Below are 16,628 nucleotides of genomic sequence, written 5' to 3' on the forward strand. Positions count from 1 at the left end.
TCCTGTAAAAGCTATTTCGAAATTTATTTTGAATTTTTTCAAAAAATACAAAGATAATACAAATTTCATGGTTTTCCAAAGACTTCAAATATTTCTTAACATTCTTTTGCCCTTTAAAAACACTATTGAAATTCGTAGTAATTTAAAATCTGTACTAGGAAAAGTTACACAAACCAAATCCCACAGATTTTGTATGTAGCTACCACCTAGTTGTATTTATTTCCAGAAGCATCCTTTAAGAGTTGAGAGATTCAGTGACAACTGCAGGAGTGAATACTATTTCAGTTCTTAAGTCCAGAGAAGTCATCTCTGGGGCCGGCTGTTGTCGGTGTGAAGAATCTCAAGCCACACCACAGACCTCGCAGGCTAACGAGAGATTGTCAGGCTGCTAGTTTCAGGAGTTCCGATCACTTACTCAGCCACTGACTAATTTGCGAAAGTAGCTGCTCCCAGCCAGGCAGAACAAGTCCAAGTCATAAAAAGATAAAGGGTACAGGAAAGATCTTTTAAACCATCAAAGTGACAACATACTTGCTCTTTCAGTGGGGGTGAGAGGGGACGGGGTGAAGTGCAGGTAGACTGTACGTAGGAGTGAAGCTGCAGACGCGGACGTGACAGGAGTCACTCAGAGGCAGGTGCCGGGGCCCAGCGGCTAACCCAAAAGCCCCCACCCCACACCCCTCCACGAAAGGAATGAGGCCCGAGAGCTGCACAAGCCTCAGGTCAGGCCTCCGGCTCCTGATTCAGATTGATGGGGGTCACTCTGAGGGAGCCCACTTAGGATCAGAAAGCTTCCAGCCTCTTCCTTAAAGGTTGACTAAAAACTCAAAATTCATCTTCAAGGAAATCGGTAGTTTCTGAAGCCAAAGGATGAAAGGAAATGCCTTTCTCCACCTTGTACAAATCCCATCTCCTCCCAGAGTGGAATCCCTTGGCTGACACTGGCTTCAGAAGCATCTTCAGGCCTCCCACTGGCCCCGAGTACTGCCAGAGGTAACTTTTTTTAAGCCAGCACGTCACACCCTGGTGTAATACCTTCCTGTGCCTGAATTAACTTCAACGGACAGATTACAGGGAGTTTTTCTGTAACAGTCTGATTTGCTCATCATTCAAGCAGTGCTTTGTTTCTTTAAATCTTGAAATTTAAAGATTTTAAATTTCTTCGGGTAGCTTACCCATGAAGTGTAACAAAGGCAAACATAGCCGACGGGACCTTTGGAAGTCCTACACACGAACAAGTTCTTGCCAAACCATAAAATCCACGTTAGGCCCACCAAATGTCCAATTTTGCTCCCAATGACCTCAGTGGTGGTCTTTTTTAAGCACCAAGGCGGGTTCTGTGCCCAGGCTGGGTGTGTGGCGCCCGTGTGTGGGGGGGTGCGCGCTTAGTCCGTCCTGGCGCTCAGCACTGCTCAGGGACAGCTGAGGACGCTGGCCCCGGGGGCTCACAGAGTGGGTGGCAGCTGGGGCAGAGCCCTGGCACCTGTCTCCAAGAAGGAGGGGCAGTGAGTGACCAGGCAGCAGTTCTGTGCGGAGTGTCACCAGCTCCCTGTGTGCAGACTTCAGCTAAGCGAAACACGTGAACCGGCCACACGCGGTCCCAAGAGAAGGGAAGGAAGCAAGGAGAAGGCCTGTCACACTGCCAGACAGGAGCTGCCTTCTGCGCTCCACAGCCGCCCGCTGGCAAGCAAAAGGGTGGGGAAGACGTGACCCGGTGAACACCAAACCTGACCTCCATGCACACTGCCAAGTCTGGCCCCTTGAGGAGCAGAGCAGGAGCAGAACCCAAACTGACTCGAGGTCAAGAGGGGCTGGGGGGAGGGGAGGGCGGGGGAAGGAGCTGGATCCTGAGGATCATGCAGGTGTGGGGCGGGTGCCGGGGCCTGATTCACTCCAGCTTTTTGGATGGCAGCCGCGTCCGAGCAATGATGATGGGCACCAGGGCCAGAGAGCCAATGAAGAGGGCCCACAGGGGCCGGTAGAAGAGCCAGCCGGCCGCCACGGTCAGCAGGGTCAACGAGGTGGCCACGCAGAAGGCAAAGGCTTTCAGGCCGATGTTGACCAGGTCTCGGAAGACAGGGAACCAGTCCACTGTGAGGAAGAGAAAGGTGGTGAGGCTTCCGAGGCCACCACGCTCTGTGTCACAGAGGTGAGCAGATCATTCCCGTCTGTAGATGAGGATGGGCCTGTGTTGCCTGGTCCGGGACAGGAGAGGGCTCGCGGCGGAAGGCAAACAGCCTCCTGTGAGAGCTGGAGGACGCAGGTAAGGCGTGCGCCCCTCGCCCCTCGCACCGCTCCCGGGAGCAGGCCGGTGGAAGTGCCCTGTCGCCCCTAAAACTATGGATGTTGCTATCAGTCTGAGGCCAATAGAAGACATCTGCCCGTGATGGTGGCACATTCCATTTGCTGCACACTCACAAAGGAGACTGGGCAGAACCTTCTGTGGGTGCCTGTTTGGGCTCCTCGGCCATTCCTGGAGGTGTCTGTTCACTCAAGTCATTACCAATTATCTCTGTGCCCAGCTCTGTGCAGGGCGGAGGGAAATAAGCCTGAGCCGGCCCCCCACCTCAAGGATTTCACCGGCTACTGGCCCAATATGGTAAAGTCTAGGATCCAGTGAATCCATCTGGACTTACACTGTCCTTGGCCTGTCTACCCCCTCCAGGTTGGCATCCCGTAGCTGACGTCAGTCCGTGGGGGGAACCTTCCCTCAGTTCTAGGAGGCCCCAGTGGTCTGCTGCCACTGGGTTTGCAGAGCAAGGCCTAATGCCCTGCCATGACTACAGGACCCTGCAGGCCACCTCTTGGCTCATCTTGGTCTGTTCCCACATATTGCCCACCTTGGCCCCCCTAATAAGCAGAGTTCGTGTTTTTGTGCATTGACATGCATCGGGCACTATGTGGACCATCTCCTCAAATGCTCGTGCCTGCCCAGGGAGGCTGGTACTGTTCTTACCCTCATTTTACCTACAAGGTCACCAAGGCCCAGGCAGTTCAACTTGCCCAATGTCCTGGAGCTAGAAAGTGCCAGAGCCAGGATTTAAACCCAAGACGGTGTGAGCCCAGAGCTGAGCTCTCAGTCATGGTTCTGAGCCTTGAGAGGACAGGGACCTTGTCTGTCCTGCTCACCACATAGTCTCCAGGGCCGAGAGCAGGGTCTTGCACACAGCAGGCACTCAATAAGTACTTACTGCCCGAACAGAGGAGTGAACGCGTGCTTCTGTCTTGTAGCTTCCCCAGTCACCCCACCTGCACTTCTGACCCCTCTGCGCTCTGACATCTGTCCTGGGTCTGAGCGTCAGCGTTCCAGATGAGGAGAGAATCAGAGGGCCCTCTGAGCCGGACTCCCACGATAGGGGATGAGGCTCCGAGTGGGGAAAAGGCCTGCCCAAGGTCACACAGCCAGGAGGGGCTCAGTGCAAAGGGAAGATGGAGGATTCTGATCAGATTCTGATCTCCCAAATGGTGCGCAAGATGCGGCTGGCTGTTCTGAGCCCAACTCAGCGGTCCAGAGAAAGCCTTGGAGGGGAGGAACTGTGCTTTTCCCTCCTAGCCTGGGAGGTACTGTGGCCAGACCTCTCCCCAGCGGGAGAGGGTAAATGGGGCAGAGGTTTCTGTGGGGCCCAGCACAGGCTGGACGCAATCATCGGATGAGCTAAAGGCTTGCATGCAAGTCCCCTGAGATGCGCCATGCAGCGTAAGTCCAGATGGATTCACTGGATCCTAGACTTCACCATATTGGGCCAGTAGCCAGTGAAATCCTGGAGGTGGGGGGCCGGCTCAGGCTTATTTCAACAGTGTGGGGCCAGCACTTACTCAACCACCCGGGGCCTCAGTCCAACGCCAGGTTGGGTCACTTGGCAACTGCTGGGCTCACGGGTGCCGACCAGGCCAAGTGAGTGGCCCAGCACTCTGCCTTGTGCTCCAACTTGTTGGCTGCCCCAAATCGAGCCCAGGTCTTGGGGTGGGGGAGGGAAGCATTATGGTTTGGGGGTGTTTCCTATTTGCCAAACATTCACAAAACTCTGCCCATGAGATGTGAGGTAACTGAAGCTGAGACAGGAAAGGGAACGGCCCAGGCGTCCAGAGCTCTGATGTAACCGATTCTGGGTCTGGCTCAAAAGGCTGGCTAGTCTCCTCGCCGTGCCCACTCACTCGTGGAGTGAAGGGCTAGGAAGGAGCAGGAGAGTTGGGGCCAGACGGACCAGATCCTCAGATCACAAGGCCTAGATCACCCTCCTAGGAGCTGGCACCCCCACCCCCACCCCTGAAGCACCTGTCTCTCGTGTCTGCCTTCCTCGGCCCATTCATCCCAGTGCCGTGCAGTGGGACACGGACACGGCCAAATGCCCGGTCTCTGCCCCGAGGATCACTGCAGCAGGCTGGAAAGGGCCAGGGGCGGTGTGAGAAGCGGAGAAGGCACACAGGCTGCAGGAGGGTGAGCAGGACCACCCCCCCACCCACCGACCTGTCTCCGCACACCTACCCAGGGTGTAGAGGATCCGGGTCATGAGGTTGAGGCCCATGAACATGGCCATCCAGCCAGCGGCCCGCAGGCCCCATGTCTTCATGGAGTTGCTCTTTTGTTCTCTACGGAACACCTCCTGCAGGACAAGGTGGGGGGCGGGTATCACACCTCATGTCTCTGAGGGGCCCCCAGCCTCCCCAGTTGGCGGCGCAGGTGCTGAGGGGTACATTCCACACCAAGCTAGGAGCTGTTGGCCGTTTCTAAGCAGACGAGGGGAGTTAAGGGCACCTCTCCCACCCAGGCCTAAGCGTCGGCCCGAGCGGTGCAGCACAGGACGGGGCAGAAGATAGCAGTGTGCAAGGTCAGGAGTCCTTGGCCCGCTGCGTCAGCTGGAATGCACCCGGCCCTCCCTACGACAGTGCTTCCTTTCTGGGGTCATTCACCGCACCCCCCCCCGACAGTGTCATGTGTGGTGCTTCACCTCGGATGCCCTTCCCGTGACTCCGGGACACCTTGCTCTCCGCGTGCCCCCTGCTTCTCAGCGGGCTGCCCTCTGCACGCTGCACTTCTGCGGCGGATTCAGTCTCGCGCCTTCCCCGCCAGCTCCATCCATTTCCTTGGTGCCTCCCGGCCAGTGCCCCCCCACCCCCCGGCTTCGAGCTGCAGCCCTGGGCCTTCCACTGCCCACTGTGCCGTCCAACACCGACCCTGCAGCCTCCCCCATCCCCCCGAACTGTTCCTCTCTGCTGAGCCCACCTCAGCAAATGCTACAGCCACCTCCCGCCTGCACAAGCCAAAACCGGGGTGTCTCACTTGGCTCGCTCCTCCCCGCCGGGACCACCTCCCATCCGGCCCATCAGCAAGTCCTGTCAATGCTGTGTCCCCATTTCCCCAAATCGCTCACCACCGTCACCCTCTCCCACCAGGACCACTGCAGAAGCCTCTTCCCCACTGGCCTCCCTGCTTCCACCACCTTCTCCCCACAGCCACCTGCCAAGGCCCTGCCGCCTGTCTGGGAGCAGGTCAAGGGTCCTCCTCCCTCCCCCGGGCCTTTGCACATGTGCTAGCTCTGCCTGGAGCAGGTTTGCCCCCAGTCATGCCTGGCCAGCTCTTACACATTGTTCTGATGTCAGCGTGAATGCCATTTCCTTAGAAAGCCCCCCGTCATTATCTAGGACAGTAACAGTAACAGCAGCTAACACTTACTGCCTACCATCTATTAGCTGCTGTCCTCAGTGCTTTCCAGTATTGCTTTACTTAGTCCTCAAACTAACTTCACAAGGTAGACACACTTATCTCCAGTGTACAGATAAGGAAACTGAGACTCGGAATAAGCGTATGCATAATCTTTACAACAACCAAATAAGGTAGGGATCATAATTCTTATCCTCCAAGAGGATAAACAACTGGCTTAAGGTCCTGTAGCCCGCTTGAGCTGGGGCTGTCTCCAGTGTCCACACTTGTCCACGCTGAGCCCTCCTGCCTCTGGGACTAGAATCTGGGTGTGCTGACTCGCAGGGTTCGGGTTCCACCTCAGGGCCCTCGCTACCTGTTCAGCTCAGGGCCTTCGCTACCTGTTCAGCTCAGGGCCTTCTCTCCCTGCTTGGCAGAGACCCCAGACACTGTGCCGGAGGCCCACAGTGGTCAGCCCGGTCTGAGCCTTCCCTCCTGGGAAGCTTGGAGGCCACTCCTCTCTGGGGAAACAGCTGGGAGACCCAGACCTCCACCTGCAGGAGGCTGAAGTGTGGGGTGGGGCCGGAGCTGCCGGACAGAAAGGAGGCTTGGGCAGGGCCTCCTAATTTTAGAAACTCGCTGAGAGCTGCCGATGGAAAGGGTGACTCATGCCCATCCAAGTGGGAGGTGGCAGCCCTGCCCTGAGGCTGGTAACTGGGTAGGTGAGCTGCAGCCTGTCACACCCTGGTCCTGGATAAAGGAGAAGGTGGGGCCCATCACCACCTGGGGCTGGGGGCTGAAGTGAGAAGGATGGCAGCAGAGGGCCTAATAATAGGGTCATAGGGCCACAGCCATGCCCTGCCCCCTCCCCACCACCTTTCCATCTCAATGCCTTATGGATTGAAAAGTCCTGCAGTCCTGCTCCATGCAAGAATAAAATTTCCCACCGGTGACACACTGTGTTCATCAACAACACAAAACGATTTTTCCATTAAAGAGAAGGGTTTCTGGGGTGGCTGAGTAGCTCAGTTGGTTAAGCGTCTGCCTTCGGCTCGGGTCATGATGGTCCTGGGATCGAGCCCTACATCGGGCTCCCTGCTCTGCAGGGGGTCCACCTCTCCCTCTGCCTCTCCTCCTGCTGGTGTGCGTGCACTCGCTCTCTCTTTCTCTTTCTCTCATGCTCACTCTCCCTCTCTCTCTCTCAAATAAATAAATACAAATCTTTAAAAAAATAAAAAAGAGAAGGGTTTCTGCCTAGAGAAGAGAGGCTAAGTTTTAGGGCATGCAACTGAACTAACTAATCAGCACAAGAATGGGACAAGGGTGAGGCATGACCCCCCCCAGTTTACAGACGGGGACAGGGTGCCGGCCCTCACTCCAGTCCCAGGACTCTGGGGCTCTAACCCCCCACCCCTCACGGGGAGCCCCTGCCCACTGGGCAGCCCTGCCTCTTCTCTGGGCGGCATCCACAGGAGTAATCCTGGTGCTCCCATTCCTGCCTCAGTGACTGCCTGACCCCCCATGCTGCCGGCTCTGACCCCTTTCCCTTCACTTGTGACACAGCCAAACTGTCACTCAGGGAGGCCTGCCCTGACCACTGTCAGAGTCAATCTCCCGTACCCCTGTCTGCTTCTCAGGGCACCCGCCCCCAGTTCACAACACTCAGCACAAGGGGGTCCTCACTCTTTGGTTCTTCTGATGAGTGTCCCCCCCGCCCCCAACCCCCCGCAGGAGACAGGAAGCCTGGGAAGGAGGAGTCTGCTGGGCCTCCCCTGCTATCCTTCGTGCCACACAGTCCGCTGCACGACTCTTACTCCTTCCGTTTCTTCCCCCCGCCTCTGCGCTGGCTGCGCCCTCCCGTGCGGGCACTTACTGAATAACCACGGGCAGGGAGAAGGAGGGAGGGAGATGCCTGCCCCTTGCTCACACAGATGGGCAGCAGCGACTCACCTCTGCTGAGAAGTCCCCGTGGTGCAGGAGAAGCAAGGTGTCCCCAGACTTGGTGGAGTAGGGGAGTAGCTGGTCACCCCGCTGCCGGGCGATCACAGTGACCTGGTCAGAGGCCTTAGCATCAGAGCTGAGGGCATCAGCCGGCCCGGCCCAGCACCCCTCGCGCGGTGTGCCCACCACAGGAGTGAGGAGATCCTGCCAGCCACGAGCCTGGCGAAGCCGCTTCGTTCCACGCTCGGGGGAGGACCTGGCGCAGCAGCCTGGGGCTAGGGCTGGGACTGCAGGTGACTTGGTCAGGCACCTGAGCCAAAACTAGGGCTGGGGGAAGAAAAGCTGCATGCGATTGGCAGAACTCTCACCGGCATCATTAGGAGGTCCCTGTAAAGCCGCAGGGGGACAGCCCCGTAACCTGGGGCCCACGGATGCCCACGGACAGCTGCGGGGCACACAGGGTTCCAAAGCCGCTCAGAGGTACGGCCGCATGCAGAGGGGGGTGCGTGCACACATGGCCTTGGAGGAAGGGTCCCGAGTGCTCAGGGCACTGCACACAGGGGAAGGGTAGGAGGCCCTGCCTGGCTCCGCCCCGGGAAAGCCGGTTACCACGTGAGCTGGACCCAGGTCAGGGTCATCGCCGCTCAGCCCCGCGTAGGAAAAGGACACGCGCAGGTCTCCGACCTGGGAAGAGAAGTGGGCTGAGTGAGGCCGGGAGCAGCCAGCCTGGGCCTGTGTCCCTGGCACCGTCGAACCCCAAAGCTCCCACGCTCTTCCCGCCTCCACACCGTTGCCCAGGTGCTCCCATCACCTTGAGGCTTCTCCCCTCCAATCTCATTTGGCCAAGCGGATTCAACTGAACCAAATCCGAGTCCCAAGCAGGAATGTGCCACCTGTGTGTTGTCCAAGGGGCAGCACTCCCAGGGCCCTGATCTCCGCTATGTGAACAGCCCATGCCCCTGCGTACCTCTGGATACTTGGGGTTTTCGCTATGGTAGAAGTAGTCTCCCCGGCGAATGATGTCCACATGTGGGTCCTCCAGCTTGGACAGGCTCAGCGGTTTGAAGTTGTCAACTTTGTCAATGAGGCCTGAGGAGCGTGCAGCGATTACAACAGTAGTGTGCAAACGAACATCGCCCCCCCCACACCTGCACACCCCTCAGCCTGACCTCCTTCCCACCGGGAGTGCCCTTCTCCAATCCCTCCTTCCATATTGCCGGCCCCCTCTAGTTTCCGCCTCCTCCAGGAAGCCTCCCTGTCCGCCATCCCGGCCAGCGGGAGCCACGGCAGCTCTGGGAACAGCCTGAGCCCTGCACCTGTTCTGCCTCGGATGCAGGCACCCGTCTGTGCCTGGCTCCCCGGCTGCGTGCAGTGCACTTGAGGCCGGGGCTGCCTGGCACAGCAGTCCCCAGCTGAGCGATAGGGCAGACGGCAGACAAGCCAGGCCTTGGAGCATCCTGGCGGAGCACTGGGCCTCCACCGCTCCTCCCTCACCCTGGCTACTTGGGGCCTATGTGTTTTCTCTCCCACCCCAGGTGCCGTCTTGTCCCTGGAAAGCCTCTTTGGAGTCACTTGGGCTGGGGGGGGGGGCTGTCGCCTGCAATGAATTGCTAGATGCCAGGTGGGGCTCAGAGGTGAAGCCCTTGGGGGGCTGCCTTGTCTCTACCACTGGCTCTGGGGCGCTCTGCTCCGTCTGGTCAGATCGGGCAGCAGGGCCTGGCAGTTCTCCTCGGGAAGAGCCCATGTTTCAGAGGAGCCTGGCTGGGGTGGGGCTGTTCTACACAGGCCCCACCTCCTGGGGACCCGCCTTCCCTCTGGCCCCCAGCCCAAAGTTCGATGCCGGGCAAGTGCAGGCTCATCCCACACTAGGGCAGCAGGGCCCCGAGCTCCTGGGAGGCGGCCAAGTAGAAGCACAGGGCCTCTGGGTGCTGCTGGCTCATCTGAAGGGCCAGAGACTTACCTGCCGAGAGGAAGAATCTGCCAATCTGGACGAAGGGGGCCGTTGCCGTGAACGACTCCACCGCCATCGCGCTGTGGGAGAGAGAAGGAGCTATTGGCAGAGCAGGGCGCCGGCCAGGAGCTCTCTGGGTCTCTCTAGGTTATGCCCGGCAGGGTTCCCACCCAGGGGGCTCCTGCAAATCCAGACCAGCCCAGGCACTGTGGACATCTTTTCACCAGGCCTACCCCCCAGGACGTTCCTGTCCCCCTCGCCTGAGTGGAGCACCCTCCTCCCATCTCCTATCCCCCAGAGCTTCGTACCTCCTTGCCTAGACCCCTACTGGCCTGTCCCTCCCCAGCCACCCGTTGTCAGATGGACCTTCTGTGGACTTCACACCCTCCCTGACCCTTCCCAGCCCCAGGGAGCTCCGAAACCCCCCCTGCCCCCCGCCCCCGGGGAACAGCCCTACCACAGCTCCAGCCACGCTCCACACTAAGCCCATCTCACCACCCCCGTGTCTCTGAGCTAACCGCCCTCTGCCAAAATCCTACAAAGGCCCACATCAAATTCCACTGCCTCCTGAAAGCCCTTCTTGATTGTCTTCCCACCCCCACGGCTGTTAACAAAATGCCTCCCTGGCGCTGGATGTGCAAGTCCCTTCAGGCACTCAGTCCAGGCCTTACGTTCATGACTTGTTTGAGGGGAGCCTTGTGGGCTCAGAAAGTTGGGTCTTGCTTCCATGTTCCTGGTGCCCCATGCAGGAACTGGCCTCAGAGCCATGTCCCAGACTTCCATCAGCTCAGGAGACAGAAGAACTCAATCCCATCACTCAGATGAGGAAGCTGAGGCTGGGGACCTGCGAGTGGCAGGCAAGACTGTGCTCAGTCAGGCCTGGGCACGCAGCTCTCACCTGGGATTCTTGTGGCCAATCTCTCGGTCAAAGTTTCTGCTGTTGACGATTTCTGACTTCCATTCGGTGTCTGTCACAGGGAGAGGGAACAACTCAGAGACCATGGTAAGAGTGGCCATGTGTCTTAGGCCCACTGGCTCTGTGTCCTGTCATCCAAGCCCGTGGCCACTCCAGGGCCAAAGGGGCGGCTCCTGAAGCCTCGCTGGAGGGATGGAAGAGCAGGATTCTGAGGCCTGGCACCCAGGGTTCCCGATGCCTTGTTCCATGCCTTCCCCAGGGCCGTCAGCCTCCACTGAGGGCAGAGACCACATGTGTGCAGGGATGGGGGGGCCCGGTACTCACTGTAGGAGTACTTTGTCTCTGTCTTCACCTGCCCATCTTCAGTGTACTCCCTGCGGGGAAAGCACAGGCAGCCCCAGAGTTAGCCTCTCACCCCAGAGTCATTCCCATCCCTAAGCATCTCCAGCTGGAAGCAACTCGGGGCGACCAGGTCAAAATCCCCAAAAGGAGCCGCCTTGTCTGCAGCAGCCGGGAGACAGAGTGCTTACTCCCCGCCACACAGCCAGCTCTATCCCTCAAAGGCCCACACTGGAGAAAAGAGCTTTTGTATTCTGAGCTGAAATGTGCCTCCACTCGGCCCACACCAAGGGCTGCAGCCCTGACCTCTGGGCTCAGGGACCTGGCTGCACCATCTGCACCAGGACAGCCCCACGGAGGCCCCCCCGCCGGCTGCCCTGGCTCCCCTAGCCACCTCCCCACCCCTCACTCACAGTCCATGCCGCTCAGCTCCAAGTGACCCCTGCTTGCCTAAGGACACCTGCCCTCAGACTTGTGCTAGAATGGATAGGACGTAAGCCAGGGCCACCTCTGCTCTGGCCTGGGCAAGAACACAGAGCCCACACAGAGGAAAGCACTATTTGCGGCCTGGATCTGGGCACGTGTCGATCCTGGGCATCCCCGGAAGACGTCCTCCACAAGGGGGCTAATTCATCCTCCCTCCTTCTTGGAACCACTCTCATTAGATTACTGCCACCTCCAAACAAAAGATCACTGATGAGGAATTTCGGGATAATCTGACACTTCTCCGACAAGATTTAATACTTTAAATTTCAGAAGTGTCAAAATCGAAAGCCACCTGCATCGTATCCTAACATCTGTACCTCCGTTATCCCTGCTTGAGGCTTCACTCCCCGGCACCTCACCTGGACTCCTCGGTTTCCACCCACTGGTACATCTCCACGTGCCGCCGCAGCTTCACAGCCGGGAGGTGGACCCCATAGTTTGGATCAGACAAGAGCTTTGAAAAGAATCACACAAGTCAAAAAAACAGAATACAGGCCAAGACTCACATGAGCCTAGGATGCCAGAGGAAGTGGGACTGGACAAGAGACAGGTAGAGGCCAGGGACAGGATGGAGACTACCATGGCTGCTTCAGGCAGGAGAGTCAGGTGAAGCTGCCTGGCCTAAGTCCTTCACACCCACTGCCTGGGGACCAGGAGTCTCAACAGTCCCGGCTCGGGTGGCACGGTCCGATGGCATGGTGCCAACAACAGTGTATTTAGGGTTCAAACAGGAGAGGTCCGATAACCAGAGTACCTTTCAGCCCTGCACTAGCCACACAGGCAGAGCATAATTGTTAAAGCACCTCCTCGTAAGGCTCCGGCCGTGTGCCAAGCACCATGCCAAAAGGTTAGCCATCTAATCCCACTAACTCTTAAAAGCTTCCCCCCACCCCCAAGGTTGTTACAGGTACTCTCTGCATTTTACAGATGAAGATGCTGAGACTTGGGAGTGACTGGTCCACATAGCTGTTGAGTGGTGCAGCTAGGAGTCACACCCGTGTGTCCATCGCCAGAGCCCATGTGCTCAAAATCCTCAACCACACAACATCCAGCAGTTTGCCCTGAGCATCTGGTCCCCTGAGCAATGTGCCCTGAGCAGCCCCAAACCTACCTTGGACGTCCGCAGGGCCCCAATGATGTGCACCAGCCGCCCCTCATTCTCCGGGGCCACGCTGTGGATGCTGTTGGGGGACACTACAAGTGAGAGCCCCTCGGCCAGGGAGGTTGCTGTCTTCAGTGCGTGGCCCTGTGAGCAAACGGGAGTGAGGATTGCAACTCAGGTGTGGTTCAACACAGGTGTGCTTACTGCAGTGCATTACGGGAAGCATGGAGACTCATCTCCCCATTTTACAGTCGGAAAACCGAGGACCAGCAAGTGGCACAGTTAGAACTGGAGCCAAGGACTCCTGCTTTCCCAGGTAGCCCTCTTCCTGCTGCATACCCCACCCCCCTAATTCTCAGCACTACTCCATGCTGGGAACAACTGGTGCTTGTCTGTTGTGTGCCCCTTCCCCCATCTTTCTCTGTCTTCTCTCCTCCCCCCTCTCAGTCCTTGTAGTTTATATGGGCCCCTCTGTACTGCTGCCCCAGACATGTGACCCAGGCCTAGCCAAACAGAACATGGGTCCACTGTCCACAGGGATTTGTTCAGAGAGAGGACTGAGACGAGCCAGGACACTGAGATATCTCTCTGCAACTGTTGCTAAATTGATTTTGGAAGAGATCAGGCTGCTAAGCTGTTGGATGTGACCCTGGAGTTGCTGGGCCACCTTTACCACCACAAAAGGAAAAGCCTGTCAAAGAAAAATCCGTAAGAGAGAAAAAGAGGCAACAGATGGAAAAATGGAGACTCCTAGTGACCCAACATGAACACCTGGATCCAGCCATGCCTGAAGCTGTAGCTACCCCAGGATTTCAGGCAATGTGAACCAATTCATTCATCTTCCTATTTAGGTCAGTTATGAGATGGGTCACAAGAGAAAGAATTCTGATTAATTCAGCACCATTACCCTCCCTCCCCCCTACCCCACCTGTTGTAAAATTTAGGCCCTGTTACCACCTCTAGCCTCTGGATTCATAGCCTTTGCTTTCTAATACTGCAGGGATCCACACTCTGCACAAAGGGATGCCAGACATTTTACCTCATTGGTGAAAATTAAGTAGAAGGAGAGCAGGAAGGTCATGAGCCCCACAAACATCCCACCCGAGGTCTCGCTGAGCCGCTCCAAGAAGCCTGGCTGGGGGTTGGTCGTCGTTTTGACATGTTCTCTCCTGTTAGTCGTACTGGAATACTGAGGAAAAAAATATTTTAAAAAATCAAAATGAAACTTAGTTTTTTAAAAAGTAAACTGAATTTTGCTATTTGTGTATACTGTTCTCATTGAGTTTCAATTATATACAGTAAAATGCACAGATATTAAGCATACTGTTTGATGGGCTTTGACAAATGCTTACCCCACTTGACTGACATCCAGATCAAGATACAGAATGTTTCTACTATCACAGAAAGTTACCTTGTGCCTCTTTCCTGCCAATGTTCCCTGCTCCCCAGCCCCTAGTGGTAACAACTATTTGAATTTGTATCATTATAGGTTAGTTTTGCCTCTTATGGAACCCGATAGAAATGGGGCCATCATACAGCACCAGCTCTTTTCTGTCCAGATTCTGAGGAGGGTCATCTATACTGTGGGGTATAGTGGTAGCTCATTCCCTTACATGGCCGAGTAGTACTCCATCTAGGAGTATACCACGTAAGTTGCCTCGGTCACCAGTGGGTGGGTATTTTGGTTGTTTCCAGTTTTTAGCTTTTACAAACAATGCTTCTATGAACATTCCTGTACAAGTCCTTATGAAGACCTGTGCTTTCATTTCCCTTGGGTATTGGGTAATGCATACCAACGTAGGAGTGAAATTGCTGGATCACAGGGACGATGTATGTTTTTAAGAAACTGCCAAACTGCTTTACAAAGAGGTTATTAGACATATATTATTAATTCAATTCATCAAACGGTGGCTCGGCTTCCCAAGGGCCATGCAGGGTCTTGTAGGGGTGAGGCAAGGAGACAACAGGCTGCAGGGCCATCGAGTGGCAGGCACAAACAGTACTAAGCCATGCTGAGTGCTTGGTGAGGAGCAGATCCTGTGCCAAACAGGGGACCCCTTCCGGCTGGGGGATCACAGCAGGCTCCCCAGAGGAGGCGGCATTTGATTGGGATCTCAGAGGCAGACTCTGGAGTAAGGGCATCCTTAGCAGGGGGAACTGTCTGAGCAGTGGTGAGGGAAGTGCTTCCAGGAGCAGAGCTGCCTATCTGCTCTGGCTGGGTTTGGGGAGGCCTGGGTGGAGGGAACTGAGGGCAGCTAGACACATCCAGGCAGGTTCATGAGAGGCCTCAAGCTCCAGCGTCAGGGGGTCAAGTTTTATCCAACCAATAACAGAAGCATGGTTTGAAGTGTGTCCACTGCTGACTGAGTATCACCGTTAAGGGCAGAATTCCAGAGCCAGAAGGAGTGGGTTTCAATTCAAGCTATGGGATCTTGGGTGAGCAATTGACCCCTTTATGCCGTCCATTTCCTCATCAGTAAAATGGGGATAAAAACCCAGTACACAGGGTTCTGGTGAGAACCAAAGGACTTAATTATCAGACAGTTCAGTGCCTAGGACATAGGACGTAATGCACAGGCGCTAAGGGTGGGAATGTTAACAGCTTTCTTTGCAACTGACACCAAGACTGGTGCCATCGCTGGGGGTAAGCTGACAAAAGTCACAAAGGTGTAAAGCGGTTCTGAGACGTGCACTCAGAGTGAGCCAAGTTCCTGGCACAGGGGGCCAGAGGAGAGATTCAGGTTAGTCTCTGCCTGAATAAGGCTGATGCCATATTCTCTGACTGTCCCCCAATGTCCCCAGCCCAGGCCTGCCAGAGTCCAGATGTCCATTAGATTCAGAAATGGTCTTAACTTTCCATATCATTGGGAAACATCAGTAGAGCAGTTCACTGCCGGCAGGGAGGTGACCATCAACCATCGAATGATGACAACGGCAACATTCCAGTCTATCACAGGCCAATCACAGGCAAGCTATCGCTACCCCATTTCACAGATGAGAAAACAGAGGCTCATCAGTTAAGTCATCAGCCCAGATCACTCAGCCTCTAAGAGGGAGAATTAAGTTTCATATCTGGACAGAACAGAGGCCACTCTCCTACCACTTTGCTCCAAGCCTCATTCCTCACTTCTTGGGCTGTAAGGAGAGCTGAACACTGGGAGCCAGCTGCAGAGAGTGGCAGGAAAAGGAGCCCGTCCTGCTATTAGCAGCACAGCCCCAAACTTGGAAGCCAGAAGGCATAACTTCCTTCTGGGCCTCCCCTCAGCATACATCTAGGAGCCAACGTCAAAGAGAGGAGCTCATGGAAGGCCTTGGAGGGAAGAAAGAAAGGCACAGGAGGGTATATCTCAGTCTACAGGAAGGGTAGGCTGGGTAGTGACAGGACACACTCGGCCCACATTCCAAAACAAAATCCCAGTAAACATGGAGGGTCTTGGAATGGAGGATGATGGTGATTTCCTCCACCCATATCTCACTACCGGACTATTTCCCTAGCCTGAGGGCGACCCTCCAGTGCCTCTCTTCTTCCCCTCAAGGCCATCTTTGAGCCCCTTATCTTGATGTTGGCTCCTTGATAGGTGTTGAATACATACAGGTGTCCTCAGTAAGCACTCTAGGCTAAGGAGCAAAGAGCAACGAGTGATGGTACAGAGGTTGATACACAGGCCCTGAAAATTACTTGCTGTGTAACCCTGCATTAGTTGCTCTACCTCTCTGATCCAGTTTACTCACATATAATATGGAGATGGTTCACAGTACCTCTGTCACAGGGCACTTTTGCTGTTATACCAGTTAAGAAATTCTGTCACCTCCCTGCTCCACCCCACCATCTTCAGATCTTTCCTCCTCACCGGGCCTGGTGGCTCCTGTAAACATGCACCCAGCTCCTGGATGACTCAACAAAGGTTTGACTGCAGAAGATACCCACATTCATACACATTCCTTGGCAAAGGTCAGGTGCCAATGTACCCAAGACAGTCTCTCCCCACCAGGGCCATCTGTGTCAGACTGTGAACATAGATTTTTTTTCATGTATTAAGCACCCTCTATGCACCAGGCACTGTGCTAAGCACAGGCTGACTCCCTTAAACTTCGCACTAACAGATGCCACGAAGAAACACAAACCCAGAGTGATTAAGGCCACACAGCTTCTAAGAGGAAGAAACTGGATTTGCCCCCAGGTCTGCCTGACTCCAAAGCCTGCTGTCTTCAGCATCTTCCCATGAAGTAGCTGGCCAAGCTGGGCAAGTGC

At 55.8% G+C, this 16,628-nt stretch overlaps 1 protein-coding gene across 1 annotated transcript in view; it reads right to left on the bottom strand.

Annotated features, from left to right (window-relative positions):
- The window catches only part of LOC102731934 (transmembrane protein 43), a 17,990-nt gene continuing 1,362 nt past the window's right edge, over positions 1–16,628 (bottom strand). Inside the window, exons 2-12 of the mRNA XM_006748720.3 lie at positions 13,416–13,565; positions 12,386–12,520; positions 11,634–11,728; positions 10,774–10,823; positions 10,432–10,501; positions 9,543–9,613; positions 8,550–8,671; positions 8,192–8,266; positions 7,592–7,693; positions 4,487–4,604; positions 1–2,091 (exon numbers count right to left, since the gene is read on the bottom strand). Coding sequence (XP_006748783.2) covers positions 1,889–2,091; positions 4,487–4,604; positions 7,592–7,693; positions 8,192–8,266; positions 8,550–8,671; positions 9,543–9,613; positions 10,432–10,501; positions 10,774–10,823; positions 11,634–11,728; positions 12,386–12,520; positions 13,416–13,565 — 1,191 coding nt within the window. The 3' untranslated portion in view covers positions 1–1,888. The remainder of the gene's footprint in view (positions 2,092–4,486; positions 4,605–7,591; positions 7,694–8,191; positions 8,267–8,549; positions 8,672–9,542; positions 9,614–10,431; positions 10,502–10,773; positions 10,824–11,633; positions 11,729–12,385; positions 12,521–13,415; positions 13,566–16,628) is intronic.

Source organism: Leptonychotes weddellii, unplaced genomic scaffold, assembly GCF_054177405.1.
Source record: "Leptonychotes weddellii isolate Sample4059 unplaced genomic scaffold, ASM5417740v2 HiC_scaffold_180, whole genome shotgun sequence".
In the NCBI taxonomy this organism is placed as follows: Eukaryota; Metazoa; Chordata; class Mammalia; order Carnivora; family Phocidae; genus Leptonychotes; species Leptonychotes weddellii.